Genomic DNA, 24,839 nt, shown 5'->3' on the forward strand with positions numbered 1-24,839 from the left:
AGTTACAGACCAAAGAATGCAGAGATCTACATTTACATTATAAAGCAGAACCTGTAAAACCTAAAAAACACCTTTCTGAATGCCTGGCTATAAGGAGATACTCTGCCCTCAGGATTAGTGAGACTTATGAAAGGCTTTCTCTTGTCTTCCTGCTGTACATTTTAAGTTAGACTAATTTGCATATGCTGTGTTTTGCTGGACTGTATCTTATCTTAGGCAAAGATTTGTGTTAGTTCCCTGTTGTATGCTTTGCAAAGTGCTGTGTTCAATACATGCTTACTTCAGAGAGAGGACTTTTTTCCCATCCCCGCTTCTCAGTCTGGCAGCAGCACCCCATTCTCCCCCCACCCCACCCCCAGGCTGGTGGCTGGCATCCTGTGTGTTGTGCTAGCCCCAGCTGGTGCATGGCCACATCCCCTCTGCTCCAGCAGGGAGGGGTGAGAGCCTTGGAGGGCTTCTCTCTTCCCTCCCCTTTGTCAGTGGCTGGCAGGCATGCTCTAGTGCCCCCCAGCTTCTGGCTTGAACCACTGCAGGCACATGCCTGTATTTCCTGATTTAACAGTCTAGTTATTAATCAGTTTAAGCTGCTCAGCTTTGACTAACCTGCAAAAAGAATGAATCAAATCATGATCAGGCTTTTTGAATGTCTGTCCCTAGCCATGGAGGCATCTATGATAAATAGCGGTGGGTTATTTAAATCTGAGTTGAGTAAGAACATAGACTTGGTATAGCTGTGAACAATTTTCATTGTTACAGTTCATTGGATTCTAATTAACATGCTAGAACTACACTTTAGCAGTGAATTGCCTTTTTGTGCTTTTTGGTTGCTATCCCTTTACAGAATCTGGCTCCACACCATGGTATCTGTGAAGTGAACAAAGGAGATATAATAGAGTTTAAATATCAAATGTATCATCCTAGGAGTGCATCCAGCTAGAAATGCACAGGTGTGAATAGTTCTGAAACTAACATAAATGGCAATATTTGGATGCCTTGATTGATCTTAACAGAGGCCCTGAAAGAATGGGTAAGGTCCCTCTTGATCAGCAGGGATCCTGTTTTTTTCTGATTAAAAAAAAATCTCCAATATTCTGATTATAAAAAGTAACCCAAAATGCACATTTTCCATGACTAAAATGAAACACCAGTATATATGTGTGTGTGCGTGTGTGCATTTATTTATTTATTTAATAAAAGCCTATGTCTGTCTGTCTGTCTGTCCGTAATGCGCAGTGGGCCCAGCACAGGGGAGGTGGGGGAAGGAGTGGGCCCACTACAGTGGGCGGGGTTAGAAGCAGGCCCAGGCCGGTGCAGCGGCGGTGGTGGGCGAAGGGGAGGAGCAGGCCCAGGCCTGGGTCTAACGTGGAAGATGCGGGAGTGGATCAGGCTCGAAGTGGGAGTGGAGAAGCCAGCTTCCAGTGGTGGTGGTGATCCCGCCCTCCCCCACATCAACCCTGAGCCCTCTCCTCCTGTCCCCACTGTCGCTGCCAGGTTGGCCTGGGCCTGCTGCTCCCCCTCCCACCACCACAGCGGCCCAGCTTCTCCCCACCCTCAGGCCCAGTCCTCCCCTGCATCCAGTCCAGGCCAACTCCTCCCCTCCCCCCGCTGCTGCAGCAGGGAGCGGGGGAGCGGACCCGGACCCCAAGCAGCAGAAGGGAAGTGGGGAGTGGGCCTGGATGGAAGGGGGCACAGGGCTCCATCCTGCCCACTTCCCCCCTCTCATTCTTGATGGGCAGTTGGTTAGTATGTATATAAAGCCTTAGCTTGTCTGTCTAATGCTTTATTCACACTCTGATTGGTTGTCTGGCAGCAGGGCACAGCCATGTCCTTGGAGGTGGTGGGTGGAGTGGGCTGGCACCCCAAGAGGCAGGGGGAGGGGAAGGGAGGGAGCAGCCCCGGGCCCAATGTGACAGGGGGAGGGGGAAGGGAGGAATGGGGCTGGACCTGATGCGGCGCGGGTGGGCAATTTGCTCTTATATATACATAGTGGCACTAAATTTTAATCACAGAAAAATGTAAATTTTGGGTTACTTTTTAAAATCTGAAAATAAGGGATTTTTTTTATCAGAGAAAACTAGGATCCCTGTTGATCAGATAATACCTATCAACAGGCTCATATTAGGGAAGCTAGTGTTTTTGTAAACAGGCCTGTCTACCTGGCAGCCTATGAGGGGTTAAATTGTAGTTCCTGGCTCCTCCCGTGCTCCAGCAACAACACCACCTTGAGTCTCTGGCCTTACCCTTACTCCAGCTGTTGCTTTCTGCCCTCTCTCCAAGTGGTGTTGGGGGTGGGGCCATTGGGGCAGCATGGAGACTGATGGTGAGCCTGGGGCATGTGGTTCAGTGGGAAGTGGGGAGAGGTCAGGGGCCTGCCCTGGCATGGCCCATGAGGCATGCAGCTCCCACTGGTGCAGCCATGGGGCTTGTGGCTCCTTGCCACTTGGAAGTTGGACAGCCCTGTTGTACAACAAAGCATGTAGAACAAACCACACTTGTTCTGAAAATAAAGAGTGCTCATTTTCCAGTGCTGTCAATCCAGAATCTTTTATGAACCCTAAAATCAGTATTTTTAATTTTTAAAAATGATAATTGTGTTTCCCTCACTTGTATTTTAATGTTTATATGGTTACCTGGACACTGTGCAGGAGATTTACATAAGACATTTAAACACACAAAGAAACATCTTATATAGAAATGATCTCTGATCATTTAATGTAGATCCCAAGTACTTGAACAGCCATACCTGGTTAAGAGTATTCTCTTTCCTTGCTTTTAGTATTATGCCTTCTCAGCCACCTCTGCAATTCACTTTTATTTCCTTATTCCAGATTTTGGTTTTTAAGCCACTTTTCTCTAAATATTTCTGACAATCTGTACATCTTTTCTGCAGTCTCTCTGCTGTCCTTCCTATTATAAGAATACACAAAATCAAAATGCAAAATTAAATCTATTGTTCTGTAAAAAGTGTGTGTGTCAAGTGATTCAGTTCCTGATAAGGCAGCAGTCTTACTGAAAAGACATGGGTTTTGATCCTATGTTGCCTTAATGCTGTCAATCTGACTTACAGAAAAGAACAGGAAATTTTATTTGATATTAATTCTATCCTTAATTTATCCCATTGGACCTACATATTACATTTCCATTAACAGGTAACATGGCCTGCTACTGCCAGGCACCTCAGTAGAGAACATTGACATTAAGACACTGAAATTTTGTCCCTTGCCATTAGGAACTGGTTCTGCTCTTTGCTAATAGTTGTGTAAATCTATAGTAACTCTATTGAAATGCCAGTGACACTGGCTGGCCCTGAATGTTGTGTAAAGTTGTTTTTCCGTATATGAACTTCTTTTTATATTGTAGTGGGTTTGTATTTTGTTTTAAATCATTGTCTGTATTTACTGTCATTATCATTACTGTATAAAGTTCAGTAACTTAATTTATTGTTTAATGGCCTGCATAGACTCACCAACTCAAAAACTGTTAAGTGGTATCTATTTTCTGCTCAGTCTCTCTTCCAACAGCAGGACTAGTGGTAATACAATGCCCAGAACATTCTGCCAGTTCACTGGAGAGGGATGCTGTGACTTCCCCCCACCCATGCACTTTAGGGGGCCTCACAATATTTTAGTCTTGGTATGTCATTAATAGGCAGTTCTTCAGTGAACTCTTATGCTGTTTCCTGGCTGTAATTCTTTGTATCAGCAAGTGTTTAGGAACTCTTTAATCTGAGAGTTAACAACTGCCTCCCTTTCTGGTGTGCTGTTGTAGTATCATGCCAGAACGGCTGTCACATCAAAGCATTTTATAGTGCCTCTGGAGTACAGCAGTCCTTTGATGTTAAAACAAAATGATTGGGGGGAGGGGAAGGAGACTCTAAGATCCTCCACCCTGTCTGCCTCACCCTTTCCGTTCCTTTCATCAAATAACCAGCATGTCACTTCCTCCAGCTGATATCAGGAAGCTTGCCCTAGCTGTCCTGCTTCCTTCCCCCACTCAGGCACCGAAACTCATAGGTAGTTGGGCAGCTTCCATTACCTGGAAGTGCTCACAGTTAGTTTGCCTTTCAGGGTGGGTTTCCATTTGCCTCTTTCCTCAGTCCCTTGCCTTCCTCTTCAGCTTCTTCCTTACTCCGTTTACTTCTCTCAGTTGGCTACTACCCATCTTGTTCTCCATCTTCTAGCCACTGCTATAAGCCTGCTTGTTTGTTCTTTAGTTTGCTATTAACTAAGGCACCTCTGGTTTTCTTTGCACATGCATTTTGCTGCTCTTTTTGTTGTTGTTTAGGAGCACTCTTCTGCCTCCAGTGTCTTTCCATAACCTGCTACTCCAGTTACCACTTATTTCACATTCATGAATTAAAAAATGAAGATGAAATCAGGAATCATGGAGTTAACTCAAGAGATTAATAAGGCTCCTATAAAAGAGTTCTAATCCGTAGCACCAGTTTTATGCAAATTGCAAAACTAAATGTTTTGTACTCAATATTTTTCCTCCAGCCCAATGTCACTAAACACTAATATTCATAATAATTAAAAAATCTGTCATCAATACCTTGGAGTAGTAAATTGGTAAATTTCTTTTTTTTTTTTTTTACAAAGCATCTTCATGTGCGCACTATGTTCTGTATTCCATTTTAAAATAATGAAAGATCATCAGCTAACATTTTGACTGTAAAAAGTATGTATTCTCTGGCTTACAGTTTGAACACAAATATGCACTACAGGGTAATCTGAAAAAAATAGTTCCTGAATGTGCAGATGATAAAACATGCTTAAAGATATTTGCACTAAAAGGCATTGCTGAACTTCTTTTGTTAGAGAAGTTACAGGATGAAGGGAACTCTGCTTGCAGAAGGGTTAAACTTTATTAAATTGCTCAATGTTTGGAGGTCAGAATGACAGCTTCATATTTGGCTACTGATAAGTAGTCATCTTGCTTGTCTAACTGCCTGGCTTGATAATATGTTTTATAGTCTCTCAGAATGCTATCAGTAACATAGTGTGTTCTCCAGGTAAAAAGCTGCCCTTTGATATTGTGAAGATAATACTAGCATGTTCTACAAATTGCAAGGGATTGAATCCTGCTGCATGACTTTAATATATAGAAATGCTCCTGGTTCCTCTCCAAGGAAAAGAATTCAGAGTACAAATCTCCATTGTAAAGGGCTATAATTTTTCTAGATATCATCCGTTATTTCTCAGAGACTAAGCAGAAGTGCTGATACACAGTGGGTTTCCAGTGACTCAGTTTTTGAGCATAGACAGGATAGACATCTACAATAGTTCTCAAAGGTGTTGCCCTATAATTTAGTTCATAGGATTTTCTTTAGTAACATTATTTTTAACAAACAAGCATTTTTTTTCTGCATATTGGCACACAAAGGAGTCAAAGATTGCAATACGATTTACAAATAGGCTCTTTGTATATTAGTTTTAGTGCCTTATTTTTTGTTCCCACACTACAAAAAGATTTTAAAAGTTAAAAAAACACATTAAAATGAGGGGATGGTCAAAAAAATTTCTAATGTGTTGATACTGGTAATTTCTTCATGGTAGTACCACATATGTTAAGTTTAACTCTGTGATCAACTCCACTACTGAAAGGAATCTACAAGCACCTGCTGCATTAAATGATGACAAGCAGGCATAATTTTTATCTTGTTTCAAATACAATGTACCAAATTGTTCAAGTGAGAGAAATGCTGAGTCAGATTTCATTGTTCTTTAATGCCAATTGGCTGGGTAACCTTGGAACTGACTTGCCCTCTTGATGGTCATCTGTGAGATGCGGACAACGGTACTTTCCTTCCTCCTACCTAGTGAGGGCCTATTAGGCTAGGGACAGACATTACACACAAAGTGGTTTAAGTGATCAGAAACTGGTTTAAACCTGTAACAGAACAGGTGTTCAGTGCACATAAACCAGTTTGAAAATGGCTGAAACCGGTTTGCAATAAACCTGGTTGAATGTAGTATCAGATTTAACTAATTTGGGTCAACCCGGTTTATGCAATGTTTGTCCCAGACCCCTTGCTGGTTTAAGTTAAAACCAGAGTCCCCCAGCATCCCAGCATGCTCGCTGGGCTGGGCAGGGCTCTTTGCTCCACAGCAGGGCTGGCCCCTCCCCTCTACGCCCTGGCTGCACCTCTGGCAGACACTTGCAGGCTGCTGTCCCCCTCCCCCTCACCACTCCCTGCTAAGCAGAAATTCTCCCCTCTGCCTTGCTGAGAGGTATCTGTGTATTAGCTAGCAGACCACATGCTGCCTCCCATCCATGCTGTGACAAAGGCAGAATCAACAGGTAGCTGGTAATGTCCCTCTTTTTTTTTAATGGGGTAATAAACACTGAGTTAGGGGTGAAAAACACTGTTATCATCTCCCTGCTGGGCTAATCAGAGCATCCTGTCAGGGCCTGGCCATGCCCCCCGCCCCCAGCTCAGTACTGAGGAAGGGAAGGGAAGGGCTGCTCTAGCATCCCTCGGCTTCTAGCCTGAGCCACTGCAGGCATGTGTCTGCGTTTCTGGAATGAAAAGGGAATGTATATCCACCTCCAAATCAGATCAAGCTTTGCAGGTTAGTCTAACCTGGAAAGATTGAATCAATTCAGGCTCGGGCTTTTTAAATGTCTGTCCCTAGCCTTAAGGTTTACAGCCCCTGATAAAATACTGCTAAAGTGAAAATCATCAATATTAATGACAAGTGAAGGATTTAATCTCATAAGAGCCTAGAAAAGATGAAGATTATCATACATGAATAACCAAAAAGTCCATATCAACACTGTAATGTATGTATCCAGCTGCATTAGGCTTCTTTCACACACCCTGCTACTCTGGATTATATTTCCTTGATCTCTCATAATTATTTCCAGAAGTCCTTGTGTTAGGTCAAGCCTCTAGGAAATGTTAAACCAGAGATTTCCAAAGTATAGACCACAGACCCCTAGTGGTCCTCAGAGCACTAGATGATGACTCATAGAGAGCTGGCTGGCCAGCACAGTGCTGCCTCCCCCTCATTTCCAGCTGCTAGTTTGTATTAAAAGAGTTCAAAATGCATGAAATGCTTCCCTAATATTATTTTTTCCATGTAAACAATTCCTGAAGTCACCACTGGGATGTATGGGCTCATGAATGAGAAGAGAGCTGGTTCATGCAGTTGCAAATCGGAAAGGAAGTGTCCATGAGACAGTTTCTTAATTAAAATGTGATCCACCCTGTGCTAAAACATCTGGAGTCAAGATTAAAAGTTCAGTTATTTTGGCATGTGCAGTTCTTTCCCATTCAGATTTCCATGTTAACAAAGCTACATTGTTTTTCCTTTGTATGAATGCAGTTTTTGCTTAACAAAAATTCCTAGTAGTTTAAGTCTCAGTGAAAACAATCTATTGTGACAAAAGCTAGTTGAACTCAAATGTTGTGTAACTCCATAAGTTTCTGTAGAGAGTTGTTTGTTTTTTTGGTCTTGTTCTTTCTTTTTCCTAAAAGTAATCTGTCCTTTTAACAAGCTACGGTATTGTGTATGGAAATCCCCAAATTAAGAGCAAGAAGTACAATTAGGGTTTAATGATATAAAACAGATTTTTAAACTTTATGCTCCCCCCTAAACTCACAGAGCACCAGGGCACCATGGCTAGGGACAGAAATTACACATAAACTGGTATAAGTGATTGGAAACTGGTTCAAATCTGTAACACAACAGAAGTTCATTGCATATAAACCGCTTTCAAAATGGGTGAAACCTGATTTAAGATACCTTTAGGTTTAAGTGATTTAGTGAACTTCTGTCCCAGATCCTCTCCAGTTTCAAGTTAACTCACAATCCTCCAGCATCCCAGGATGCTTTGCACCTCCCCCATAAACTCCCACTCATAGGGTGAGCAGGCTAGTCTTAGCCCAAGCTGTCTGCTCCAGCTGAGCAGGGAGGCATGTTCTAGCACCTCCTACTGACCAGGACCACTGTAGGCATGTGGCTACATTTCCAGAATCAAAAGTGAATGTTCACTTGCTTATTGGTTCAGTCTACACAGCTTAGACTAAACTGTGAAGATGGAATTGATTTAGCCTCCAGCTTTTTGATGGTCTATACTTACCTCACATGTCTGAGCTATGATGGAATTTGTATGGCACCATGAGCCAGCCAACTGGAGGTCAAGTACCTTAAGTAGCACTGTAAAGCTGTATTTCCGTGGCACATTATATTGTGAATTAAAATCATGCCACGGTCATGGTAGATTTGAGATACCATTTTCCTAATGTTGGCTTGGTATATAAACTAGTAGTGCATCATTTTGAAGTCTTAAAACTGGGAGAAGTAAAAACATTTTTTAAATCATGTATGTGTTGGATGCATCTAACTCCTGCTATTTATGTATTCAGTATGCAACTTTACATTCAGTTCATTTACAAGAAAATCATCATGGGTCACCTTTAACATAACAGATTCTTTTTAACTGTAAGTTACTGTCTCCTAAAATGCATTGCTGTCAATTTAAATTACAGATATGCTTAATCTTTTTATTGATATTCTGCAGGGATTAGCCAATTGATACTTAAGTCATCTCTAATTTTAAAAAGATACTTTCACTCTACTGATGGCTGCCTGTTTGGTTTTTTTTACCTATCTCAGAAAAGAAAGTAGCACTGTACGTGGTAGTCAGTAACATTTTGTTTCTGGTATATGTTTATGTGTGTTTTCAATGTGTTAACTAGAAAACCAAAAAGTTTAGGGGAATATATAAAAATTTGAATTGATTTATTTTTGTGTTTATCACTGTAGCTCTGAGACTAAAAATAAAATAGTGTGTCTGATTTTGATTTAGATCTGTCCCTTAGGATAGAGTAGAACTGCCTATCATCAAGAATACATCAGTATAGGAGGATTAACTGTTCACATGCACTTTAAACATCAAAGTGTTTATATGAAGTCATGGAAAATGAGTAATTTGTTTTATCATTCTTTATGAGAACATAGAACACCCCTTTCAAAGTAAATAATCCTTATTTTAAAAACAGAAATGATTAATAGCATTCACAGTGTGCTTTTAAGTAAAATAACATGGATACTGCTTCAGTCAGTACAATTGGTGTTCTTTCCACTTATCAGTACCATCAGTGCACTGTACCCTCTGTTCCCTGTTCAATAACGAGCAGACAGACATGATTGCTCTCTTCGGGATTACTTGTATACATTATGGCACATAGTTTTCTGGGTTCTGGGAAATAATTAGCAGTACGTAATTGCCCTCTGTCAGGTGTTCCCACCATCCTTTTTAGCATTTTGTTCCGCGTGACTAAACCCATCTCTTTTAATATAGAAGAGTGCAGTCATTAATGATACAAATATGGCACTTGATCCATACTAAGGAGGTTTCTGTGCATATCATTAAACCCATTATTGTGCCACTTCTCTGGGTCAGCTAAAAGCCTTTCCTTCATCTTTCCCTCACTTTCTTTAACACGTTCTTTATACTTACTGCATATTGTAGCCCCCTTCCTGCATTATGGCTTAATGGGGGGGAGGTGTTGTTTGTTTGTTTGCCTTTTCACCACCTCCCCAAAGCTTTTCAGGGGTTTTGCGGAATGGGGATATAGTTTGTTTCTCACAACATGAGGTACTTTGGGGAGCCTATGAGTTACCCTTCTGCAACTCAGATCACAAGTTGCCATGAAGACTATGCACATCAACTTTAGCTTTCTATATAAATAATATGCCATTTTGAGTGCTTTTCTTGGTGTTGGGGGTTAGACAAGAAGAGGAAAATGGGGTTAGATTAAGGCATATGTGCATGCTTAGGGTTTTAGTTCAGTGTTTTGTTTCTCACACAGTTAATTTTTTCATTCAAGAAAGCTCGCAGAGAGATGGCTCATGAGAATCTAGTCTCTTTCAGATATCCCTCAACCTTTCAAACCCACATACAAACCAGGGCAACAAACTACTCTGGGAAGAAGGAGGCAAACCATGCAACTCATCATAAATTAATGGAGTGGAAAATCAAGGCTTTGATGAACATAAGGCCACTGTAAATGAAGCATGTAATATGAATGAGTACATTTTCACTGAGGTAGAGGAGCAATGGTAGATGGTTTTGGGAGGGAGACATTTACAGAGTGATAGATACCTCTGGCAATTTTAGTATGAAGCAGAAAGGTATAGTGGGACCCTATTTGAGAAAATAAATGCAGGGATTTTACTGATATAAAAACAATTCCACATTACAGTCTGTGGAAAGCATGTTAATCAGCATGTGATATGCTTATCATTGTCTACACAATGGAGGTATAAACTAATCCAACTGTGTGTACTGCTTATTAATTTTATTGTTGCAAATTGTAAGACCTTGTGTGGGGAAAGCCAGATGTGATGTGGATGGAAATATTTGTTTCTATTATTCTTTGGACATTTATTTTATGGATGCATAAAGAATTTTACTTTTAAAAAATACAGAATTAGACTATCAAATATAATGCTTGATGATATAAGTATGCTGTTCAGTTCAGCTGAATGAAACTGCCCTGAAAATTTGCTGGCTGAGTAGAAAAAACCACTCACCCACCTGTACAACAGTGCTGATGACAAGGAGACAACTTTTGCTTTACTTGTTGTCAAAAATATTACTCGCTCAGAGTTAGAATTTTGCAAGTCTCAGCAAAATTAGTTTTGTATTCAAAAATAAATCACCGTAAGTATGCACATTTTTTTCATCCCACCTCTTTGGTCAGTTTTCAACCCAATTCAACATTCTCCTTCATGCTTTATGTCCCCAGCATCTGGTGTTTTTTCAGAGTTGTTTTTTGTAGATCCTTACCCATAGTATTTTTGTTAGATTTTTAAAATGTAGCAAAGCAGTGTAACCGTCTTTCCTTCCTTCCCATGTCCTTGTTATAACAAGGTATTTAGCAAAATTCACAGATCATTGGAATCTGAGAGGGCCATGCTGTGAGCACTTCTGCTATGGCCTTGATCTTGCAACCTTTGGGTTATTAATCATGCGCCTTAGCACCCATGCCAACCTGGCCCCCCAGTGCAGCAGTAATATGAAATGAAAAGACAAATTAATGGATTTAAATTAAAATGCATCAGATTTATTTGAAGGAGTTAAATTAAATTGATTTTAGCAGTTACTTAGCTTTTTTGCTGGAACAAGTTGATATGCATCATCAACTGCATCTTCAATGCATGTTTCATCCTGCAACTTACATCAGAAGTCTAGACATGATAGACAGAAGAGGGAGCATTCTACTTCCCTGTGACAAATTTTAGTTGAGACCAGTATGTTTTCTGCAAATGTTTTGGATCAGTTTCAACAAATGTGTTATGCAACTTTATTGAAACAGCTTTCTGCTGAATTGTATGTAGCTGCATGCTTGCCTCTAGTCATTGCAAACTGAAAAACTGTATATTCCTTAATTATTTCACCTTACTTCACCTTGAATATTTAAGTATCTCGATCCTTTTATATTTTTTTGTTCACTTTTCAGACATAATTTGCAACTGCTTGTTTTGGCTAAAATCCTTGTAAAAATTATAAAGATACACCATTTAAGATCTCAGATCTTTAATAGTTTGTGTAAATAAAGACTGAAGGCTTAAAAAGTTGCATTTTGGGGTCAGCAAGATCCTAGAGTTCTTAGCATAAAAGGCAGAGTTTCAGCATGTGAATACCCTCTGGCAATTATTTTTTAATGACCCTACCAAATCAAATACTAATGTGCAAGAACCAAATAAAAAAAAAAGGCACAAACCAGTTCCTGCATTAACCAGTCTGAACTCATTCTAGTTATTCTTTTTTTTCTTATGATCTGGAGAGTTTCCAGAATTTCATGTTCTTGAGGAATGCTATATCTTCCCAGACTATATTCTCTCAATATTTTTTCTCTGTAGAAGCACTGGAAACAGGGAGGATAATATGAAGCAGGACAAAAGTAGCACATTATCCTTTTACTTGGTAAAAGAAAACAAAGTCATTGTGGCAGTATACTGGTCATGATGGAAACCTGACAGAATATTACACACATTGAATAGAATATTTGTAAAATAGTCTTTTTTCTGTATTGATATACTTAATGTTTTAAAAGCTCATTGTATCTCGGACCAAGGGCTTTGAATAACATTTTTAATTAGGCCTTTCATCCAGATCTGTACTGAAATGTGTCTATTTAGAACAATATTTTCACATGTTGCTGTTAAATCCTCCCAAAGAGGGGCCTCATTTAGTCCAGTAAGGATCCATAATATTTCAGCATCTGAGGCAGAAAGCATGCATGTAGAACTCCATTGCTATAAAAGCTGAAGTCATTTACCACTTTTATAGAAAAAATGGAAGATTTTCGTTTTAAAATAAATTACTACAGTTGTATACAGACTATATGGTGCTTCATGTGATATTATATCTATTTCTTAGAGTGCCTATTTCTTAAGTGCCTATGACAAGGGTTGAAAATTACTTGAAGAAGAATGGGAACAGGTGGTCTCTTGCCTCATACATCTAGCTCAGGAGTGGCCAAGCTGTGGCATACATACCACAAGTGGCACAGGCAGCCTCCATGTTTGGCAAATCAGGCCAGGGGCAAGTAGCACAGTGGCAGATAAGGCAGAAAGCGCAAAGCAGAGGAACAGATTAGGCAGGGGAAGGAGACTGGAATAGCAGTTCGAGATGATGCAGGGCTGATTTGTGGCATGCCTACAAAAACTGTGAAATATAGTTGTCATTTAAGGGTTTGTCTATATTCATATTAATTCTGCTGTGGGTGCGTATGTGCCTCAAGCACTCCCAACTCAGAGACTTTTTGTCCTAGCAGTACCCATACGCTGTGCATGGACTCTGCTTCTCCTAATGATCTGAACCAAAGGGACAAAGGGACATATGAACTATCCATTCCTTTGTTCCTTCTAGCCATGTTGCCTCAGGATAGGGTTTCGTCACGCTAATGCAGACCACATTTTTGGCCTGCAGCTATTCTCAGAACCTACCTTTCTTCACTTTTTTTCTTGGTCTTGGACCTTCGGTTAGTTATCCTCTTTTTTTTCTACCTTGTTTAGTCTCTCCTTGCCTGTGCTACGAGGTTTCTTTAGCTACGTAAGGATCCATTTGCCCCTTGATTTTTATTATTGACATGGTTTCCCCCAGGTCTCCAGAACTCAAACAGTTCTCCTTTCTGCCACATATGGGCACACTAAGTACTTGTATTGAGAATCTTCTATCCATGGAGAGTGCACTATTCCGAAGTCAGTCACTTCCTGACCAGGAAGGGACTCGGGGTTAGAATCCAGATTTATCTCCTGGATAATTTTTTAGGGTCAAACTCTGACCCTGGGGCTTAGGACTTAAGTGGACACAAACTTTCCAGGAGCATGAATTCTCTCTTTAGAAAACCACTTTCATCAAAAGCATCAAAGAAATTCTCCTTCAGAACACAGCACTAGAAATAGTTCCCGAGAGAGATCTCCATCTCCAACTTCTTAAAGACCCCTCTCAATCAGGCAGCTTGACAGGCAGCTTTCCCTAGATGTGCTTGTACAGGGTCACCAGCATTGGCCTTGTTCAGGAAATGATTCCCAGTGCCAGGCCTGTTGGCACTCAGTTGCAGTCTTTTCACCAGATACCTCTTTTGACTGTGGCTGTGGTTCTCGGTGTGTTTATCTTTTTTCTTTGGAGCCTTGGATCTCCAAACTGTTACCTCAGACTTCCTGAGTTCCAATTCAGTGGTCTCAGAGATGTTTCTCTAACATTTCTATTCTATGCTTTTGGCCATGAGCCCCATGTACAGAGAGACTCCACAATGACAAGTCTTACTATCTATGATTGTGTTCATCTGCTTCAGCATCACAGGCTGCCCTTGCTCAGTCTTCAGATCCTACTTTCCCAGAATGCAAGGAATCTCTAGATCCATCTCTAGGATATGTGTGTGGAGGGGGGAAATGCCTCATCCTAACCCACCCGTCTCCTTCCCTCATGAAGCAGTTGTCCTTCCTTTACCATCACAGATAGACATTTTAGGTCTTCAAAGACATCGTGAAACTGGTGACTCAGGCTTCTGCAAATTCCTGTGCAGGGGATTGAAAAGCCTACAGATGCACAGATATCTTAACAGTACTCTGCATCTAGCAAAGTAGTTTTCCTTATCAGTGAGGCTATAAGGGACCCTGCAAAAATTTTTGGAGGAACACTTAGCTGTTTGGAAGGTTGACAAGCAGATATAAAGTACCTTCCAAGGGTGCAGATATTTCCTGTGTAGACTCATACCTTACTCATTGGTGGTCAGTGAAGCCAATTAGAAAACTGAAAAGTTTCATAGAATCTCGAAAGAGAAAATCTGAATAGACTGCCCTTGCTGAGAAAGAAGGCGGTACTCTTTTAACCTTTAATTTGAAAGGCCAATTACTAGGTCAGTAATGGCTCAGTACAATTTTAGAATCTGTGAGTGCCTGCTATCCTTTACTGATCAAACTCTAGTAGACTCACAAGAAGCATTTGCTGCCCTACTTGAGGAGAGGCACTTAGTGGCCAAAAACCTCACTTCAACAGACTCTCAGTGCATCAGATATTTCTCAGTTGAAGGTCAAAGCTGTGTTTTATGAGATTCTCATCTTTGCTTTAAGGCTCTGAGTGTCCTGGATAGGGACAGAGTATGACAGAGAATTTTCCCTTTGGGCATGTATTCCATCTTTGAAACAGGAATACTTTTGAAGTTTCCAGAGTCGCCTTATGCCCTCTACATGTTTATTCACCCGCTCTGAAGAGGAGATATAAAAACAAGGCACATGCTAGCCAGGGACTACCAGAGACACCATCTTCCTCTCTGCTTTTCATGTACTGTCCTCCAAGACCCCAAAGAAGCACCAGTACTTTTACAAAAAGATAGCAACCTTCCACTGCAGGCCTTTTGACTTATCAACTTCTCAAACAGTAGAAGAACCTTTTGATGGGATGGTTGAAAGATGCTATCCACTTCAAGATACCAGCTTCCCCTTCCTTACCCTTTAGGTCTTTTTCATCTTCTTTATGATAGGTGTGGAGGCATATCACAACAAACCAATGGATCTAGGCACCGTCACAGCTGACTGTACTGTCCAGTTCAGGGTACTGCCTACTTCCAGTCCCCATATTCCATACCCCTTTTGAGAAACCCTTATCACAAGATGTTGCTTAGACAGGAGGTGTCTTCCCTTACAGTATCGGGATACATAAAGGAAAGCTTTTCTGCAGTATGTCAAAGGGGTTTTATAACAGTAGCTTCCTAGTCCAAAAAGAAGGGGAGGACTGTATCTCTTTTTGGACTTAAGGAAGTTCAGTTCCTTTCTTTAAAAGCTCACAGTTAAGATAATCACATAACCCATTGTAGTACCAACCTTTTGGTGCAAGAGGTCACGTGATTCTAGAGAAAGGTCTTTTTATCAGCTCACTTTGAGTATTTATTCAAGTTTGTTATAGAATGTAACTTTAGTCATCAGATTCCTCTATCAATCTTCTTTCCAAACCACATTCTTTGAGATGTGAAGCATCACTACACAAGCTGGATGTGAAGCAAAGCTTATTCTTTTACCAGCACAAAAGTAAACCTGTCCAGAAATCCCCATAGCTATTTGTTTCCACAACCAAAAGGTCAAAAGAAGCAACACTTTTGTCCTTAATATGTGTCTAAACAGATAGCAGGGTGTGCTGAAATATTACTAAGATGGAACCATTGATGGTAGTATTCAAGCTGATCAGAGCCTAAGTGACTGGTGACTTTCCTATAGAACATCTCTATTCCTGACATTTGCTCCAGGAAGACACCTGAAGCTCTGTACTCATCTTTATCAAGCATTAGGTCATCACAGAGGCTTCCACTAGTCAGTAAAATGTATATCTATATCTATACACACACAGGGGCAACAAGTAAGGGCTGCATGTGCACCCCCTGAGCATGGTGGTGCATCCCCTACAAAAAGGGGGTGCACCGCCACCCTCTCTCCTGCCGCCACTAGCGCTGGTGGTGTCTGCGGGAGCTCCTGCTTACTGCCGCCACACTCCCGCTGCTGCCATGCAGCCCAGCCTCCAGGGCACGTGCTGTACACTCCCCCCCGGGTATTCATATATAATCTAAAAAGGAGAACTGTTTAAACTGGATCTTGAAATCAATGGAAGCATTTAGTGGATTTCAAGGATTGGGGGCTGATGGTCTTATTTAATTATACATAAGAAAAACAACATTCAACAAATGCTGTAGTTGCCTTGTATAACTCATCTATACTGCTAGACATGTTGCACTTGTTGACATTTTCTTTTTGTACATTAAAAGACACGGTGTTACTAAGATTTTAAGCTCTTTGGGCCAAGGACAGTCTTGGCATGTATGTGTGCGAGCATATACACAGTACTTGGCACACTAGAAAACTTAATCTGTGGCCTCCATTCACTACTGCAGTATAAATAATTATAATATTGCTTCTTGAGTTGCCATCTAAGTATCTGCTCAATTGTCCCTTTGCCATTACAAGGGGGGGGAGGGGGGGGTTGTCTGTTAGGTGATTGAGATATGATTCCTAAATATATTTCTTAACTATATGCTTTAGAGAAACTGCATTCTTTATTGTTTTTGCTTCGTGCAGAAATAAAAAACAACCCTGAGTATGGATTTATTGGCTTTGGTAACAGTTGCAACCCATAGAGAATGTTTTATTTAATTTTTGCTCATCCAGCGAGGTGTATATTTTCCTTGTTAGTGCTGACCTTAGAACAATTTTTCATGCATTTGCCATAATACATTCTGTACTACTATAAAATTAGGTGACCCTGAAAAACTGGAAGGGAGATTTGTCTGATACAGAACGCAGCCTTTCAGGGCAGGTTGCATTAAGCAAGTAACATCTGTGCTCTGAAATATCCAGCTTTACCTTTGGGGTGTTGGGTTCACTGTTTAAAACCTTGGTCTCTAACACAGCTAGAATGCTCTTGTCAGTCTGGTGATCTGAATTCCCTAGGACTGGCAGGAAAGTTTTCTTAGTTGAGGGTGAAGTTTGTACACCCTTCAAGGCCTGATGTTATTTGACTCAGAAGTTTATTATTTTATTTGGCTTATGGGTTTTTGCTTAATTTTGGTTTGTATTTCAAATTGGCATCTTAGCAGTAAGGATCATGGTGCCTATTATTGGTAGCTTTATAGATTATGAATGAACTAAAAGGACCTGATGCAGGAAACTGAAATGTATATCACCTGTGCCAGTGCTGCAGAAAGCACTCTTAAGAAAGCACAAGGAGTAAAGAAGTTCTCACCTGCCTCTCAGCAAGTAATGGGTGGGCAACCTTAGGGGACCTCCAAAGGACGCTGGCTGAATGAAGGTGGCTACTCCATACAAGTTCATACACCATTTACTCAGGCCGTGCCCTTCCTTGGATCATGCTGCATACTTGTTTTTAGTTGTTCTTGTTACAGGGTAGATTTGAACTATTAGTCTAGAAACAAAATCCTGTATGTATTATTATTGATTCCAGGCCCAAATATTTCTAAGGCAGTAAGTAAATTATCAGTAGGTAACTTATTTCAAATAGAAACATGGAATTTTGAGTATTTATCAAATACAACCATTTGTCTAATGTCTACCTTTACATGAGTACACATAGATGTAAAAACTGCCATTGCAAGTTTGCTGATTAATATTTTCACTAAATCTATTTTACTTTTTAATGGTGAAACAATAAAATTAGAAACTAATTCCATTTTTAATAATAATTGCTGTGATCAGGAAGTAGATTCATTTTTTATGGAAGCTCAAGGATGCTATTTGTCAAGAGTTGTGTTGTTCTTATTTTTTGCTATTATAGCAGCTGTGCTGACTGTATAGTTTACTGACACACACACTCAGGCACAAGTATTTACATATGTGCTGTACGTTCACATTGGCGCAAAATGATTTTTAGTATTTTTGACTTTAGAGAAGGGCTGAAAGCATTGATTAAATTTCTATGTGTTTTTTTTTCTTGTTCTGTTTCTCAGAGTACCCGAGTGGCCTTAGACCATCTGGAGTCTGTTCCCGAGAAACTCAGCCTTTTAGAAGATTTCAAAGATTTTGGAGTGAGAAAATTTTGACTTGTCTCTCTCTGTAGTTCTGAATTATTGAGGGCAATTGACATCCTCCTGACATGCAAGGAGAAATCAGCTACTAGGGCAGATGTGATGAAATCCAAACTGTAGTATTCTAGTTCTTACTCTTATAGTTTTAGTAGGTTTTATTTTCCTACTCTTGGGGAATTAGTTTAGCTTTATACTGCAAAGGAAATGCTAGAGTTCTACACTGTAAAGCCTTCAGTTTAAGCAAACATACATACGTGAGTGTAATATTTCTGGTCCTTGTATTCCACCAACTGTTCAAAATACTTTTTTAACATGCTTTTGATCAGTGATGGTGGTTTCTGAAATGAATCATGTTAATCGTTAAAAAGAGGCAAGTTATTGTTTGTTTTATAGAGACTTAACATCACATACCTCTCCCTGCAGTGTTGTACAAAATAAGGTCTGCTGATATGGGCTGTGAATCCACAGTACTCATTTATTGATAAGACTCTGAAAACTGTGTAATCAACAAGAAAGCTATTTGAGTCTCAAGCTCATTCATTATATTGGGTAAACACACTTTCATGTATAAGAAAAAAACATGCAGAAGGTTCAGTATGCAAAATGGATAAATACGGTATCGCTGCTTTCTATAAATGTAAACTCCTACTTTTCTTGCAACAACTTCATGTAATAAGGCCTTCTACAGAAAGCTTCAATAGGTGATGCAGGTCTTTTATAGTCTGTGTAACAAATTTTTCAAATAAGAATTTAATCACGAGGCCCCAGTTCAGCAAAACACTTCATATTCTGTTGAAGCATTTGCTTAAGTTCCAATAAAAGGTAACTATTTTACTCGGTATGGATGGATTAAAGTATTTGATTAAAATTAAACATATGTTGAAGTGTTTTGCTGCTTCCTGGCCCAACAGAATGAATTGAGTGCTCCCAGCCTCATCCTTAGAACATTCACCTTTCTGCTATTGCCTTTTGCCACTAAGTTGTGCTACCAAGGCTAGGGATGGAAGTTAGACATAAACTGGTATAAGTGATCGGAAACTAGTTCAAATCTGAAACACCACAGAAGTTCAGTGCACATAAACTGCTTTCAAAGTGGCCAAAACCAGTTTAAAATAAACCTGGATGGATGCAGTATCAGAGAACTGATTTAGATTAAACTGGTGTATTGAACTTCTGTGCCAGATCCAGAAGAGATTGTTGCAGATGATTAAGAGAATTATAGTAGTAATGTGATAAATTTACCATTCTCATATTGATACTCTGAGTTCAGAACTATTCTTTTGAAAAAGGCAAGGAGGATTTCACTTACAATTTGTATAATTTCTCAGACTCTCAAACACAATGCCTTAAAGCACCTAACAGAGGCTGTTGCCAGCTGTTATATGTAGCACTACAAGTGCCCTCAGCATTTTGTAGTGCTATAAAAATAGAACATTATAAGGGGCATGCATATGTGCACCACAAAGTTGCTGCAGTGCTATGCTCTCCAGCCATGGGATGATAGAAGGCTGCAACATGTCCCTCAGGGATCCAAGCAGTGAACCCCATCACTGACAGCCTGCTCTCCCCTCCAGCATGAATGGGGATCACTGGGCAGTCAGTCAACTTCCTATGGAGGACAATGAGCTATCAAAACATAATGCTACAGGGAAATTGCTGTTTGAAACAGAATCACTTCTATAGTGCCTCTGACATTATTGTAGTGCTCGTGCCTTTTTTGTAGCTCTAGGGGCGGAGGGTGGGGCTTAACTTTTTGTTGTGCTACTGAGGCACTTTTAGCACTACAAATGTAATATATGTTCACAGTCGCATGATATCCCTAAAGGAAAGAAAGAAGAGGGGTTTGAAATTATATTCAAAGGTCAAAAACCAGTTCATAGTTGATTGGGTGCAGAGTACAACGTGAAAAAAACAAAACAAAAAACAAAACAGCGCTTTACCACAAGAGGAAGTGTGTTAGTTTGACCTGGCTCCCCAGCATCTGTGTAGATTGAACACTTCAGTGGGGCTTTTTGGCACTTTTATCTAAAAGCTGATTCAATCATCTATTCGATAAAAGTGCTGCTGAAGCACCCGATCTATACAGACGTTGGGTGAGCCGGGTCAAAGAAACTCTTATGGACATGCACTGTGCTCAGTGTGGGGGTGCACCAAACTGAAAATAAATTGCCATTTTTTTAGGTGGGGGGGAGGAGGTTCATGTCTGTAAGCAGCTGTAGTGCTTATATATTTACTCTCCATATACCTTGAGTGACATATTTTGGAATGAAAAGCCCTTGTTGTCTTGTTTTGCCTGTAAAGTGTTAGGCATGTGTATAGCAGCACAGAGGTAAAAATGGATTACTAGAGTGCTCATGCAGGCATTCCCCATGCTGCTGATTTGCAGTGTGGAGGGTTGCTCTGTTTTAATCATTTTCAATAAAACTCATTTAAAGCACTGCAATTAAATGCATTCATCCTAGTTCTTAAAATACTTTCCTATTGCATCCAAAGTAGTAAGAGGAAATAGCTGAGCCTTACAGGAAATCTGTTTATATGGCTTCTATACTACTTTTACCTAATGTCAACAAGAATGGCTTTTTTTTCCCTGCAGTAGCACTGCCAAATCAAGATATATGGTAATTTTGACTTTTTGGAGCAAGTTGACAGCCTTAAGGGGGAGACTGTTAAGGCTGGTAAACCTAAAATTAGATCTTCTGAGGCCTAATAGATCAATTACAATGCTGTAATTCTTTTACATTCATGAGAATTAGGAAATTCTGTTCCTGGAATCAGTTGTTTTCTAAAGGAGAGTTGGGAACCCAGTAACTCAAAAATAAATAAATAAATAAAAAGCAAAAAATACCCCCTTTAAATCAGAACTATTTAACTTGGCATTAGGGAAAATACATAATGATTTGCATTTGTTTTTCATATAGAATCTTTCATCTTAAGGAATTCACAGGCATTTAAAAGACGTATATGGCTAGGACTATATTCTTGTTGTTGTAGAATTTATCTTTGTTTTACATAGTGTATTTGTTGTTTTCATAATGTACAACTTATCAGAATAGCTTCAATTAAGTAAAATTTTGATGAAAGAGAGTTGTTACATCATGTTCCATTTTAGGCTTCATCAATATTTTTTTCTGAGTTTTAGAGAGAGGCTGCCTTCCACACTGTTGTGCCCAGTAGTAGAACATAGGTTTGGGATGTGAAAAACCTGGGTTCAGGTCTCTGCTTTTCCTACATTGAAGTACTCTAGGCTGAGAAATTCTGTTCTGAACAAGTCAGAGGTTGGACTTGAAGCTAGGTCTCCTTGCATCTACAAGCAGTATCATAACCTCATGTTGCTCTCATACCTATTTATATGATTTTTACTAAAACATTCAAATGCTCTGCTTTTGTTTTGCTGGTTTAAGTTAAACCAGAGACCCCCAGCATCTTGGCATTCTCTCTGGGCTGGGCTCTCTGCTCCCCAGCCAGAGCAGAGAGAGGCAGGGGTGGAGGTCTGGCCAGGGAGGGGCTTAATTCCCCACTCTCTATCCCACCTGCAGGGACCCGAGCCGGGTCTGCCGGGCACTTCCTCCTTGCTGCTGCAGCAGCGGGGACCATGGCCCCTGAGGCAGAGGAGGACAGGGAGGAGGGTTAGTCTCCCCTCTGCCCCACTGGCAGCCAGGTCTGGCTGCCCCCGCCGCTGCACCCCCTGCTGCCCCTCTCTCCCCCTAGGGGCCTTGCCTGACCGTGCCCCCTTCCTCCTTTCTCCCCCGCTGCAGCGGGAGTGGACAGGGCCCTTGTTGGGGGCAGCACCTCCTGTCATAATGTGGGGGAGTGCGAACCCCTTCCTGGTGGGGGCACTTCTACGGGGCTGGCAGAACTGTGGCAGGCTACGTGCTGCAGCACCGGGGTCCGGAGTGGGCCAGAGCCCTGCAAGCCCCTCGCAGTGCTGCTGCACTCTGCAGCAGCTCTGCTGACCCTGCAGAGCAACCCCCACTGGGAAAGGGCTCGTGCTCTGGGAAGACATTTATGATTCTATGAAGACCTAACGGGCTGCTACCTGTCCTGGTCGCTCACTGCTCCAGCTGCTGGCATGGTGAGTGGTGAGTAACCGTGACAGGCAGCAGCCCATCATGGCTTCCCAGAGCGCGAGCCCCTTCCTGGCAGGGGCCTCTCTGCAGGGCAGGCAGGGCTGCTGTGGAGCGCGGCAGCGCTGTGGGGGGCTCGCAGGGCTCTGGCCCACTCCAGATCCTGGTGTTGCCACATGCAGCCTACTGCAGCTCTGCTGGCCCCACAGTGCAGCACCCCCACCAGGAAGGGGCTTGCGCTGTCCCACATTATGACAGGGGCTGCTGCCCCCAACAAGGGCCCTGCCCCCTCCCGCTGCAGTGGCAGGGTGGGGGCACGGTCAGATGCTGGCCAGCAGGGCGCCTTAGGGTGGGGGGCCAGGGACAGGGGTTCTTCCCTAGGGCTAGCAGAGGGCTTATTCCAGGACAGGGACTGCAGCAGCAACAGCAGGCAGACCTGCATGCCAGTGGGGGTGGAGGGCAGACTAACTCTCCTCCCTGCCCCTCTCTGCGTCAGGGGCCATGGTGCCCTGCTGCTGCAGCAGTGAGGGGGGAGCGCCCAGCAGACCCAGCTCGGGTCCCCACCGGTGGGAAAGAGAGGGAGGAATTAAATCGCTCTCTGGCCAGTTCACCCCAGACTGGTCACGCCTCCCCAGCACAGCTTCCCTGCAGCCCAGGGCATGCTCTAGCGCCCCCGGTGCCTGGCCTGAGCAACTGCAGGCATGTGCCTGCAAGGTCTCAGTCCAGAGACAATGTTTGCCCTGTTACAAACCGGTTCAGCCTAGGCAGGTTAAATTAACCTGCAAAGGTTGAATCAATTCAGGCTCTAACTTTTTGAATGTCTGTCCCTAGCCATACAGAACAAAAATTAATTTGGAAACCTTAAAAGTTGCTGCCAACAGGATTTCATTCTTCAGTCAGCTCAAGTTCTGATTTAACTTAAATGTATCAGATCAGAATCAGCATCCCACACTCTGCTTCATGCTCCAACGTTCTGACCATGAGCAAGAAACTTAGTTTGACTGTACATAGATCTCCTTTTTTGTGGAATGAGGGTAATACCTACTTCGAAGGGGTGCTGTGATGGGTTGATATCAAGTGAATCTAATATTAGGCTTGTTGGTATTTTGGGTATTTAAACACATCAGAACTGAAATGTAGCCATAGGTAGAGTTAGGGAACAAACATGCATGAAGTATTTTGCAGCGCTACAAAGAAAGGGACATTTTAGGAAGAATTCTAAACTTTTCTGAAAAGCAAAATAAACTATAATATCCATACAGAACAGACAGGACCTCCATTTTTAATATATTTTCTGTAAACTCCGGAAAATCGTTATCTGCTGTGGGAAACCAAGATGGAGCTAAATCTTCTTGCTAGTTATTTTATTCCTAGGGATTTTAGGACTTTTAGATTATAGGAGTGCTCTAATAACTGCTGTGGTAAAAATGGCATTATATGCTTCTGATTGTTCATTCTTTTTTATTGCATAACAAATTTGGTCAGTCACCATTCAAAAGGCTTGATTTTAACTGGGAACACTGAGAATTAAATCTGGAATCTGAAAGCAACACTGATTATTTCTACTTCTTATATCATAATCGCTTCAAAAAGTTCTGAAATATGATTTGTTAACTAAGTTCCTATCGTGAAGTTTGGACCAGAATAGAACTCATCTTTATTCTCCTGTAACCAGCATTCCCTCTAAGCTGCACAGTGTGTGCAGCCATGCAGGTGCACTCATGCCAAGCTGCCAGGCATGCCTGCATGACTGCATGTGCCACACAGCATAGAGGGAACGCTGCCTGTAACTACCATGACTAAAATGTTAGGGCAAAAGGTTGACTAGCTTGCTATGTGTGCATTTGTTGCATCATCATCGTTGTTGTTATTATTACTATTATTATTTTATTTTCAAAGTATTGTTTGCATGTATGTGGAGAACATCTTTTTCTTAATGCAGCTATAGGTAAATAAATTAAATTCTGTTTTCCCCATAAAGAAATGAACTAAATTGCTCTGTTAGTAGCCATGGCATAATTTATTTTGGGAAGATGTAAGAAATAGTTTATTTTAAACGATATTAATTAACAAGGAGGAAGACTGTTCTTAACATGAGTATTCTGTACTGAGCTGCTCTCTTTGATCAGCAGCAAGACAGCATGTTCCATGTATTTCTAGCTCCAAAAGCTAGTATTTACTCTTCTGAAAATCTATTAGTGATATTTTCATTTACAGTAGCAAACTAAGTTTCTTTCATTAGCTGTTTTTCACTTTGCAAAAAAATTCAGTCCTTTCATTGTGTTTCCAGGAAGCGTATCGCCAGAGAGAGATGATTGAAGAGAGATACACTAGATATAAAGAAATAGTGGGATCCCTACAGCAGCAGCTGGAAGACTCAAAAAAAAAGATCCAACGTTTCAAGGTATATGTCTGTCCTCTCTTTTGTTTTACTCCTGCTTTTATTCAGCCCATAGGATGAGCATGCTTTTTATGAAGATTGGCTCATATTGACTGAAATCTTACATGAACAGTGTTTCCGTTTCATTTATCATAGTTGGTGTATGAAACTTGTACCTACTTGACCTAGCCAGAATTTTTTGGTGAAATAGTGTCTTGTTGGATTTGTTAAAACTGGATTGTTTTACCGAAGTGTGTTCGGGTCAATTAAACTTTCAGGTTTCTCAGGCCCAGAGTTATCTGGGAGCAAGAAGGGTAGGAGGAAATAGGTAGAAATAGAGAGGGAA

The 24,839-nt window shown here is 41.2% G+C and overlaps 1 protein-coding gene across 1 annotated transcript in view; it reads left to right on the forward strand.

Annotated features, from left to right (window-relative positions):
• The window catches only part of LOC112549217 (centrosomal protein of 128 kDa-like), a 52,012-nt gene that overhangs the window by 11,890 nt on the left and 15,283 nt on the right, over positions 1-24,839 (forward strand). Inside the window, exons 3-4 of the mRNA XM_025196596.1 lie at positions 17,972-18,049; positions 24,404-24,517. Of these exons, the coding sequence (XP_025052381.1) occupies positions 17,972-18,049; positions 24,404-24,517 (192 nt within the window). The remainder of the gene's footprint in view (positions 1-17,971; positions 18,050-24,403; positions 24,518-24,839) is intronic.

This window comes from Alligator sinensis, unplaced genomic scaffold (assembly GCF_000455745.1).
Source record: "Alligator sinensis unplaced genomic scaffold, ASM45574v1 scaffold289_1, whole genome shotgun sequence".
NCBI lineage: Eukaryota > Metazoa > Chordata > Crocodylia > Alligatoridae > Alligator > Alligator sinensis.